At 34.6% G+C, this 12,284-nt stretch overlaps 4 protein-coding genes across 4 annotated transcripts; 2 read left to right on the forward strand and 2 right to left on the reverse strand.

Annotated features, from left to right (window-relative positions):
• Nucleotides 1–101: 101 nt before the first annotated feature.
• Nucleotides 102–418, forward strand: AKAW2_51422S (uncharacterized protein; the record flags this gene model as incomplete). Its single annotated transcript, XM_041691350.1, has 2 exons — nucleotides 102–206; nucleotides 254–418. 2 exons carry the CDS (start codon nucleotides 102–104, stop codon nucleotides 416–418), a joined length of 270 nt encoding a protein of 89 aa, XP_041544843.1.
• A 685-nt stretch (nucleotides 419–1,103) lies between these two features.
• On the forward strand, nucleotides 1,104–1,803 carry AKAW2_51423S (uncharacterized protein; the record flags this gene model as incomplete). The annotated part of the gene is made up of 2 exons (XM_041691351.1): nucleotides 1,104–1,215; nucleotides 1,271–1,803. The coding sequence occupies 2 exons, from the start codon at nucleotides 1,104–1,106 to the stop codon at nucleotides 1,801–1,803; spliced, it is 645 nt and encodes a 214-aa protein (XP_041544844.1).
• Nucleotides 1,804–2,199: 396 nt separating this feature from the next.
• Nucleotides 2,200–3,278, reverse strand: AKAW2_51424A (uncharacterized protein; the record flags this gene model as incomplete). Its single annotated transcript, XM_041691352.1, has 4 exons — nucleotides 2,200–2,520; nucleotides 2,584–2,909; nucleotides 2,979–3,089; nucleotides 3,158–3,278. The coding sequence occupies 4 exons, from the start codon at nucleotides 3,276–3,278 to the stop codon at nucleotides 2,200–2,202; spliced, it is 879 nt and encodes a 292-aa protein (XP_041544845.1).
• A 5,984-nt stretch (nucleotides 3,279–9,262) lies between these two features.
• Nucleotides 9,263–9,844, reverse strand: AKAW2_51425A (uncharacterized protein; the record flags this gene model as incomplete). Its single annotated transcript, XM_041691353.1, has 2 exons — nucleotides 9,263–9,760; nucleotides 9,827–9,844. 2 exons carry the CDS (start codon nucleotides 9,842–9,844, stop codon nucleotides 9,263–9,265), a joined length of 516 nt encoding a protein of 171 aa, XP_041544846.1.
• Between the last annotated feature and the right edge of the window lie 2,440 nt (nucleotides 9,845–12,284).

Below are 12,284 nucleotides of genomic sequence, written 5' to 3' on the forward strand. Positions count from 1 at the left end.
AGGTCTTAGTATCTTCAGATGCAAGGGGCTCACCAGCACCACCGCCATCATGAATCTCGATCGAAGCAGAATACAATCTCTCAACCACCAACTTTGCGACCATGTTCGATGAGGAGAAGACCCAGGAGGTTGTTCATGGCCTCAAAACCACCCCTGATGGGCTCGTGCTCGACCCGCAGCCATCAGACGACCCTAATGACCCCTTGGTATGTTCTTTGTCGAGTTTAAGCGAATGAAAAACTGACGAAACCAGAACTGGAAGCCCTCGAGAAAGGCGCGTGTACTTTCGATATGGGCTATTGCTTGTTTTTCTAGTCAAGCCACTGCTATGACGAACATGCAAGGATCATATCTCCAAGCACCTCTGTATCACAAGACGGCTACTCAGATTTCTCTCGCCGTAAGTAGCACACATTGATATAGCAACATGTTACTGAGAGTAAGAGGTCTCATGCGGGCTCATTGGAATCATGGTCTCCTCTATCCTAGTCGTCCCTCTTAGCCGTAGGTACGGCTCCTGCTTCTGTCTTTTCTGGTCAACCATCGGCATGCTTTTCAGCTCGGTATGGTCTGCCATGATGACTAGTCCATCGGATTACATTCCATTCGTGATCTCTCGTCTCTTCGCCGGTCTATGCGCAGGGGTACCTTTAGTCCTTGGCTCCGAGTTCGTCTTGCGGACTTACTTCCGGCATCAGCGAGGTAAATGTCTGCATATACTGCATATTCCATTCCTCTTGGGGGTTGCAATCGGCCCAACATTAGGTGCATATGTTGATGCGAGAGCTTCGTGGCCTATCTCTTTCTGGTATACTGTACCCATGAATGGGGTGTTGGCTCTGTTAATCCTTGCCTTTATTGAAGAGGCAGCATTTGCGGGGGGAGAACAAGCGCGGCAATCCTTTACATCAGAAAAATGGAACATGTATCTCCGAGGAAGAGCGGTTCCACCACAGCTTAGAGCAAGCTGGAAGAACATGGTGAGTCTTATTCTTACCGCATCATCAGCACTCGTAGCTTAGGCTGATATTCATAAGGGAACCATTCTTTATGATATCTTCCTAGTGTCTTTTTCTCCCGTCTCAATAATTGTGGGTTTCGTCATGATGGTAGACTTTGGCTTTGCTTCAATGGCCATTATCCTCGGTGTCACCTTCGTTGAAGCCCCTCGAGACGAAGGTGGATACGCAATGTCAAAGATTTCGATGGCTTCATGTACGCTCTCAGTCTCTCCCCTAGTTCATGTTGGCCGTTAACCCGAGCACCACAGTCACGCTCACCCAAGCAATCGGCACCGCACTCGCGGAGTTATACGGCCACTTCATCAGCGACAGACTTCCTTTATACCTGTTCCACCGAAAGTCCAAGTCGCAGGACATTGAACCTACAGAATGGCGCCCGGAATACCGGCTTCACTGTCTCTGGGTCCCAGTGATAATGCTTCCCATAGGCCTTGGCCTATTTGGTGCTAGTTTAGAGTACCATTACCATTGGGTGCTTTTGGCACTCGGCTTTCTTCTCCTCACCTTCGGTGCTATCTCCCTTCTCCCGGTTGCAATGACGTATCTCTGTGAATGTTTCCCGAACCATGTTTCAGAGGTGTCGGCAGGGATGGGAGTTTGGAGGCTTATCTTGGGAGTTCTCTCGGCTGTCTTCATCGCCCCATGGAACGATAGAGTTGGTCCGGGATGGCTGTTCGGCACTGCTGGGTTGATTACGCTCCCAGCTTTTGGAGGGGTGATTGTCCTCATGGTATGGGGGAGACAGGTGAGGCAGATGGGGATTCGTAGATTGAGAAGTTGACGGGAAGTTGCGCTTTGGGGTTTGCATCAATGAGCTATGGTGAAGCTGGTTATATTCTGGTTATATTCCAAGTCGTGGGCCATGTGGAAAGGGGGAGAAGATATTGCTAAACCGATAGAAGTGTGTCAGGAGATTTTCAACTGCGTTCACTTTCGTCAGGAAAGCGGCTAGGAACTATTATTCTTCATAATCAGGTGACCACGTCCTCGTGCCTTTTGTGTTTGTAAGGAGTCTCTCATTTTATACTTTCATTTAATTCTCCAAATAATAGACAGTCAGAACAAATAAAACTCTCTCTTCATATCAAAAGCAACATATGAATCCAGCTTGGAGCCACCATAAATACCTCCCCATACCATACCATGCTAAACCAAACACAGATAAGACCCTCCCTCCCTACCACGCACAATGCCCCCCATCCACCCGCAAATCCGCCCCAGTCATAAAACTACTCCCATCCCCAAGCATGAAAAGCACCGGTGCCCGGAACTCATCCGCCGTACTTAACCGAAACAGCATGTTATCACCCACCCACTGGCTCTCCATCCCTGGCTTCTGAAGCGCTTCTGCCGTCGCCGCAGTCCGAATATACCCAGGTGAGAGCGAATTGACCCTAATCAAAGGCATTCCAACCCTCGATCCCCACTCGGCAGCTAGAGACCGTGTGAGTTGATGAACGGCCGCCTTGGAGGCGTTGTATCCGGCTGTATCGACGCCCTAGTAACAAAGTACCTATGTCAGCCCACTCTCTCGCACAACTACAGAAGACATCGTCCTAACCTTATTCGACACATAACCACTCATACTAGCCACAAATACCATGCTACCCGTAGTATTCGTCCTGAGCATTTCCCGGGCCGCCGCCTGCGCGATGAGAAACGTTCCCGTCACATTGGTATCTAGCATCCGGCGAAACGATGAGACGGGGAATTCGGTCGCGGGACCATTGCGGGATAGGCCTGCGCAGGCGACAAGACCCTTGAGTGGGTATCGTAGGGTAGGGATGAACTGGGTGAAAGTTTTCTCTACGCCGGATTCGTCCGTTACGTCGAGGGGGTAGTAGGTGAGTTGACGTGCGTGCGCTGTTGCGGCGGCTTCGACTTTATCTGTAATCGGACGCTGGTTAGAGGCACTCCCCTCTCTTTGATTAAGTTGGAAGATGGGGAAGGACGTACGCCAATCCGGAGAATTCTGGACGGGTGCGAGATCAAGACAGACGACATCACCGCCGCTTTCGAGGATCGCAATGGCGAGCGTGGTGCCTAGGAAGCCGGTAGCGCCGGTGACTGTATGGAAGCGTTGCTGTTAGCATGTAATCATGTAATACAGTAATACCGGATTCCAGGAGATATACTGATGATAGTGCGATCGTCAAGACGAAAGAGATCAGCAACAGGACGAGCAGGATCTCCCTGCGAGGGTTTTGCTTCACGGAACTCGAGGCCGTGGACGTTGCAGTCGCTTCTCATGGTCATGATGAGCAGCAGATGATATGCAGAAAAGATTAAAGGCGATAGACAAGATGCGATGATTTCCTGGTCAGCATAGGCTATTTAAGTTGTGTGTAAGTGAAATCACAGAACCCCAGTATCTTTCTATACTCCCAACCCCGCATAATGAGGGGCTACCTATCCTCACTACTAGTTACTGCACTTCCTTTCCCCCCAATGTGCAAGTCGCATCTGTGCTCCGTCATATGCATGGCACTACGTAAACTGGACACGGCGGGTATCCCGCCTAATCCCCATTGCCTGAGCTACTGCGTAAAGTGGAGTAACTAAGGGGATTTGGTTCCCACTCCTCATATTCCTATCCGCTTATCTCCACCCGTGCCGAAGGGTGCTGCTTACGGCCCGACCGCGAGCTATGGTATGGTCGGACACAAAGCTGGTCCTAAAGTAGAGTTTCTGATGAGTGCATGTTTTGGAATTATTTGTGTGATAACACTTTTGATATATAATTCTGTTTTGTTTATATAGTTCTCCCCTGACGTTGCGAGTTGTGATGGACAATACTTGCGGTGCGGCTTGGAAGCGTGATTTTGAGCTACTAGTAATGCTTCTACCTTCCCCGATCTTCAGACAAAGAGTAAGCACCTTAGTACTATAAGTAAATGTTGAAGCAATAATGAGGCAATGCCGGAGTAGGCGGAGGTCATGTGCCCGCGCTTACCCCGCTCAGAATACCTATTTATTTTGCTCTGCTAGCACCCAGATAACTACAAATTTAATATATTAATTTACTCTTATTTTTATTGCTTTACTAGTAGTTATATATTTTAATAAATTATAAGTCCAGCTACACTCCTGTAAAGTTATTCAGATCTTTATATTACAGATCTAGATTCTAAATAAAGCGGAGAACTTATAACTCCTGCAGTAATAAAAGCAAAGGATATACTGACCTTAAAGAATTATTTTAATTTTTTTTAAATATTTAATTTAAATACTTTACTACATCAAAAAAATGTTTTATTTAACTTAATTTATTAGATTTATCTATATTAAATATACTAATTTAATGCCATGGCACACGTAGTAGAATAAAATATTATATTTAAGAATATATTCTTTATTTAAATAATTCTTATATAAGTAATAACCTAGGTAGACTACTTTCTAATATCTTTTCTAAAAAATTTATTCAATCTGTTTATCTTATTCAAGAAATATTTTAATTATACTGATTAAGAGTTCCACTTGAAGTGTATATTTAAGAATACTGGATTAAATAATTTAATTAACCTGGATTTATCTAGATTTTTTAATATATATATAAAATATATTATATAGCACAATTACTTAATAATTTTAATTAATTATTTTATTAGTTAACTAGAAGACAAGGTAGGAAAATAATTCAGAAAATCTAGAAAAAATAAAAAATATATTAATAATATATTTAAATTAATTTATTCCATTATATTAAAGTACAGTGTTGTAGAATGCTAATTAGTAATTATAAAAATAACTAAATAAATATATTCTGATTACTTTATTTTATATTAATATATTAATGATTTCCTGAAGACATATAATATAATAATAGAACTTAACTATATTATTCTACTATTTATAATAAGTCTTTTAATAATAAATAAACTATAAACAGAATTTTTTATATAAATATTAATTATAAAATACTTGTCATTAGAAAACATAAATAAAATTTATATAAAAAAGTAATTCTGCAGCCTTTATAAAAGTATTTTAAAAAAATATAAAAAATCTAAAATAAAAGATTTAGATATTATTATTATTAATAAAAATAAAGATTATAATTTATCCAGTAAATTTAATATTATTAAAGATTAATAAAAAGCAGTTATTTTTCTAGAAAAAAATATTTCTGCGAAAAACTATGCTGCAAAAATATAAAAAAAATTAATAAATATTAATAGTATCTATAACTATTACAAGTTAAAGAATTATAAATTATTAAAATATTAATATATAGACTTTAAATCATGTTCAGTAAACTGGATTTTTTATATTTTAAATATCTGGTTTTACAGGAGAAGCAGTAAATATAATAAAAAATTAAATTTAAATTTAAAAAATAATTTTAAATTAATAGTAATAATATCTGCAGCAGCGGAGATATTTATATAATATATTATTTGATATAAAATAAAATCAGATAATAAAAATATATATTTTTTAATTATTTCAGGAATAGTAATTATAACTATTATTAATATTTTTTATACTAGATTTATAATATAGGGAGTTTCCAGTATTTAATCTTTAAATATACTTTACTTGATAAATATTATAATATTAAGATTTCTAACTTCTATAAATATAGAATAGCTGATAATAATATTAATATTATTAGATTTACTGGTTATTATACCCTGCTTTTATCTATAAATAATAAATATTTTAAAATTAAAATTAAAGTATTTTATTAACTAAATCTTATTTATAATCTTTTCTCAGCGGACTGTCTATATAAGAAATTTAGAATATATATAAATATTAAGAATCTGATTTTATGCAGGGAATAGAATAACAAGATAATAAATTATTTATAAATATATAAAAATATATTTTTTATGTATACAGAAAATCCAGGATTTATTTTATTTATTATAAATCTCCTACTTTTATACAAGCATTACAGTTATATAAGATTTTATAAGATTGTTTCTGTTATAAAAAATTAATAAATTAAATTTGAATACTGTGAGAATTTTTACTGCAAGGTATATTTTCTAAGAAAAATAAAATATATAATATTTAGAAATCTAATTTTAAAGACTACTGATTCTATCCAGTTCTAGTATATTAATATATAGAAAATAATTTCTACCGGGTATAGAGAATTTAATTATATATTTATTATAGTTAATAATATTATTTATTTAGTCTAAATAGCTATGCTGAAATAGAAAAATAATATTTTTATTAAATTTATTTAAATAAATAATAAATATAAGAATATACTTGATTATTATATAATAATATAATATTTTAACAAGGGCCGTGAATTCAACTGTTTTAAAAAATAGATAAATTATAAAGATTAAGAAATTTATATTATTATATTATTTTTTTAAATTCCGGAGATAAATAGCTTTGCTAAGTAATATAATAGTTTATTTAATTAAATAAGCAGGATTATAATACTTGACTTTAATTTATTTATTATTTTCTAGTTATTTACTGTAAGATTTACTATACAGATCTAGAATTATTTAGTATCTACTAGAAATAAAATCAAATAAATATCTGTTTATTTATATTAATTATATTATAATCTTCTAAATTTTAATATCTTGCTTGATTTTTTATATATTTTTAGATATTACTGCTACTAATATATATTTATAAAAAATTAAATTATATTTAAAAAGATATCCCCCCGTGTAAAAACTGGCTACTTTATTAGCTTTAACAGTAATTATAATTATATTTATTTAATTTAATATCTTAATTTAAACAAGATAAAAAAATTAAGAAATATGATTTTTTATAAGAATTATATATATAGAGATAACTATAAAGATCCTAGTAAAGTAATTATTATATTTATTTTTAAAGATTTAATTATACTTTAAACAGGTATTTTAATTAATTTTAAAAATATTTTTTTATATATAACTATAAATAAAACTGTTAAGAATTTTCTTATATAAAATCTTTTAATACAGGATAATATTACTAATAAACCTGTAAATAAAAGAATATAGATAATTTCTACTTTTATAGAATCTATTAAAACTGATTTAATTTATTTAATTAAATAATTCTCCGGCTATAATGCATCATTTATTAAATATTTAATATAAAATTTCTGCCTTGCTAAATCTAAATTATTTATTATAAATATTAAAATAACTATCCTGAGGCAATCATAATATATTATAAAAAAGAAGATCTTTTCATAGCTAAAAAATAAATAAATAGCTGTACTAGAGTAAAAGCTTAATCTATTTTTTTTATTTATTCTTAAATAATATAAAATTAATATATTAAATATTTATATAGAAGTTATCTTATTCCTGCTTATCTTCTACTGGAAGAAGGCTATAACTATATAGATTAATAAAATTAAATAAATAAATATATATAAAGTAGTTGAATATTCTCTAGATACTTATATAATTCCAGATAAATAAATATTTAATTTAAAGATTAATATAAAAAATATTATTATATAATTTTGTACCTGCTGGGTAATCTGTAATAATTATTAAATATTTAATATTAATTATATTAAATTCTTTGCCCCCGTTGCAAGCGAGATTATTTTTAAAATATTTATAATTAATATAGCTATTAAGGGTCTCTGCTGGAAATAGTATAATATTATATTTATTTATTTATATATCTAAATAGAAAGTAAAAAGATTTATATGAAATAATTAATTAGATTTTATAAGGATCCTTCTGAATAGATTTATTTATTTAAAATAATTTTATATAAATTTTACCAGATAGTCTATCTCTGGTATTATATTTTTAATAAAAAATTATAAGAAATTAATTTTAAATTTCTACTGGAAGACCTCTGTGTATATAAAAATAATAAAATATAATTTATTATTTATATAAATAATTTTATTATTATTAGTCCTGAACAGGCAGATCTGATTTTAATAAAATATTATTTTAATAAAATATTTAATTTTAAGAAATTAAGTGAATCCCAGGGTTCTGTTTAACTATAATATTTTATATAATTATAATATATATAATATTTTACTTATATAATTTACTTATATAAAAAAGTATTTTGCTGCTGCAGAAATATAATTTTATTTAAATATTATTATTTTTATAATATTTATTTATATTAAGGCTGATTGTATTACAATATTAATTAATAATATTAATTTTAATAAATACTAAAGTCTTATAGATAGATTAAACTAATTAATTATTAAAATAAGATTTAATTTATATTATATTATTTTCTGTTTACAGAAATATATATATACTTTAATTATAATAGATATAAAAGTCTTAAAATATATATATAAATATTTATATATTATTATTTTCTATGGAATTACTCTGGCAGCTGATCATATTAAAAAAATTAAAATTTATATAAATACTGTATATACTAATAATAAAAATAATAAATTTATAAAAAGATTTATTATTTTTTATACAGGAGGCTCTATTAGCTGGTTTTTTTAATAAATAGAATATTATTATATTCTCTTCTATTATTACAGAATTCTGTATATATAATGCCGCCGCTAAGAATACTCTATATATTAAGAAATTAATATAAATATTTAATCTTAAAATATCAGATAATGGCAAGATACTTTTATTAAATAATATTATTAATTTATTATAAATCTTTAATTATAATATTTATATCTGGTTTACTAGATGGCTAGATAACTATTATTTATTTATAATAAATCTTATTAAATTAGCTATTATATTAATTTAATATATTATAAGTATTTGGAATCCTGCTGACAGCTTTACTAAAGTACTGAATTAAAAGAAGTTTAATATTTTCTAGAGCCTTCTAAGAATAACTCTACTGGCTACCCTCTTATAGTATTCTAAATTAATACTTAATATATAAAAAATTATCTATTTAAAAAATATTTATAGTTTTATTTAATATTTCTCTGTACATTCCTCCGTCTAGAAGACTGTGTTAAAATAATAATAAGATAATGCTAGAGTAGACAGAGATTATATACCCGCGCTTATCCTGCTCAGAATACTTATTTATTTTGCTCTGCTAGCACCCAGATAACTATAAATTCAACACACTAATTTGCTCTTGTTTTCATTGCTTTGCTAGTAGCTATATGCCTCAACAGTAAATAACTGGTATTGGCATTATGAGGTTTCAAGATGTCAACAATGACATTAGCAAAAGACACTAAGGTTTGACAAACACTGCTCTTTCTAGCATAGACCACTGCAACTTATTCCAACAACAACATTCAATATCAAACCAGTGAGCCTCACCCAGCAACCTAAACATGGATTTTGAGCGACCCAAGTGCTCTACCTAAGCAATCCTCTTCCCCCTTCAGTTCATCCGACAAGTCCATCAAATCGTCCAAACACCCAACGTCCCCAGAATCGGGAAGAAGCTGATCGTCGCAACCGGCGGTAGCAGTTGTAGCTACCTCCTGTAAGCGACCATCAGCATTGCCAACAACAACATTGGCTTTCTCACATTGTACGTCCTCATCCACGTCCATTTTACCCTCTCTCGGGACCTCGCCACTCTCGGAATTCGGTGGAGTCTGCTCAGGCATATTTGTATCACCCTCGAACTTCGAGCTTTCACCACTACTCTCGCCATGATGAGCTATCACATTGGCCTTTTCGGCCACTCCTGGTGGCACAATTATCTTTCCCTTGGAATTATAGAAACGGGCGATAAGTTCCTCATGCTCCGATTCCCAGTGCTTTATATTTCGTTTAGCGTGCATTATGTTTCTGGTGAGTCGCTGTAGTTCACGTCCCTAGATATTGCATGGTGCATGCATCAGTGGCAAAGCTCAAAATGTAGATAGACTTGCGTGACATACCGCGTCAGCCATGGTCATGTTCTCAATGGGCGCTCTTGGGCGATCGGTCTGGTCTGTTTCATATCTCTTTCTGTAGGATCTCTGGAGAAAATATAAGACAGAGTTTGCGTATATGTTGGTAAAGAACAGCACATGGTGTTTCTCACTCTAGGAGGCATGGTGAAAAAATGAGGATTGCTGACGTCTGTTGGATGGAGTGTGATGATTATAGGTGTATAAGGATAGAGCTGACTATTGAACGAGTGTAATGCCGTGCAGCAAATAATAAAGGTAGCTGTAACAGTGATGATTAGAGTCTATGTATGGTCTCAGGAATGTGATGAAGAGTGTAGCTTAAATTGGTGCAAGAGAAGGAAGGTGCTCTCGTGTTCTTTCTTTATCAAGAAGGGTTCGTGTGCACCTTCACCACGGTGGTTTGTTTCGGGGCTTAGGGTAAACGGTTTGTATGTGTGAATTCCATAAATAAGCGTGGACATATACCGTGCTATAGGTACTTCTGGGTATATAGGTTGCACCAAGGACAAATCGTAGAATGAGAGTCAGTGGACATGCCTCCGAAGGCCATGGTTGCTCAGCTGGAAGGGGTCTTCTCTCAGATCAATATCGAGCTCTATATATGTTTAGCCCTTTCCATAGGCATATAGAAGGAAGGCTGTCGTGCTATTCACAGCTGTACTCCCATATGACACTAATATAATCTGCATTAACAGTTCCAGGCATCCCCACAAAAGCGAGATTGTTCAAGTGTATGACCAAAGTGACTCCTTTTCACAAAGGTAAGCTATAACTTCTTGCGTGAATCCAAAGTGAGGTTGAGAACCGTACAGAGATGAATAAAAATTTTGCTAAACTGATTAATATAGGCATCTTACTTGCTCATTAATTGTTAGAAAGAGGGGTTCCTTTATAGACGCAGATGCGTACTAGGCTACCTGATATCTTGTGTGGGAGACTCCCGGTCCTGCGTAGGCAAGATAGCTGGGTATCTCCGACAGATCAGATCCTCCCAAAATAAAAAAATGTCAACACAACGACCATCAGCTATAATTCACAGATAAATCAACCAAGTTCTCAGTGTCGCTGGCAAAGTATTTTGAGCTTGAATACATAAAGAAAAAAGTATTCATTGATGTATCATTGTATTTGGTGGGAGCCTATTCTCACGGCCCAAAAAATTAGATAAAAGCCGTAACATTGCTCTCCACTCCCACTGCTGTTATGAAATGAGGCAGAGTAAGTCTAATAAATATATGAGATTTAAGATCAGTAAATATGAGCTACAAATGTCGAGCTGCAAGGCTTTTCAGATAGACTGTGTGCGAGCATCTTGATGATTTGTCAGCTGGTTCTGGCGACTGCAATCTATGCTCTACTAGTGGCATCAAACAAACATATTGCCAGCAAGGTACAACTAATACATACAAGTAGATCATTTGTTGTATGATAAAGAAATACAGGCTTTCAGCAATCATGCACTTTGTAAGAGACTGCATTAAGAAGTATTCGGTAAAGTCTGCAGAAAGAAACAAAGAGATGCACATATAAGATGACCAGTAAAACTTCAAGACAAAGTGGAGGCATGCAACATCTGCAGACACCACAAGAGGCAAAAGTCATGGTCACCTGATCTCTTTGTACTCATCTTGTACACTGATTTTCGCGAGTCATGTTTCATGTTGCCGCGGGAGCTACTACTTACTTACTACAGCTGGAAGACCCAACTGCCGTTCTATTGGTACAAACCCACAGCTAAAGGCAACTTACTATGACTAAAACTTCAAGCTCTAGGACCCCTACTAACGGGATTTTCGGGATGATCTGCATTTCTATGTCAGGTTAGCTGTCATCCATCAAACTCCGCTATCGTTGCCGGTACATCCGACATGTTCCTAGGGCATCAGTACAGAGTAAAAAGCACATCACTGGGTCTAGCTCTTCCACTCAAGCATTGAGGATGGCATTCTAGGCTACTATTGGATATTCTGCCCTTATTCAGGAAGCTTAAAAACCCACAACTCCCTCTTTCGAGTGGCCAGATATCCCGACATGGTCGTGCATCTTAATACTAGTACCCGACAAAGCAGCAAGAGCTTAGATAAGACAAAGAAAAAAAAAAAAAAAAGAAGATCCTTCTTAACTAATCACCAGCAGGCAGGATCAAGGCACGCACGAATAGGATCAACCATCGGAATTAAACAAAGGTGACTCGGAGTCAGTAAAGTCAGTAGGACCCAGCCCATCGGAGTAGACCCTGAATCCACACCTACCTACCTACCTACCTGCCCACCGAACCCCAGCAGAAACCTACTACTAACAACACCTGCCCTTCTACAGGGAGGTACATCTCAGCACACCGAGATCATCCCATAAGAAGAAGTACTACACCGGTACCCACGAGGGCAATCCCACCACCACTACCACCGACCCTCCCGTCCACAACCCACCGAACGAATAATAG

The sequence above is a fragment of the Aspergillus luchuensis genome, chromosome 5, assembly GCF_016861625.1.
Source record: "Aspergillus luchuensis IFO 4308 DNA, chromosome 5, nearly complete sequence".
Taxonomy (NCBI): domain Eukaryota; kingdom Fungi; phylum Ascomycota; class Eurotiomycetes; order Eurotiales; family Aspergillaceae; genus Aspergillus; species Aspergillus luchuensis.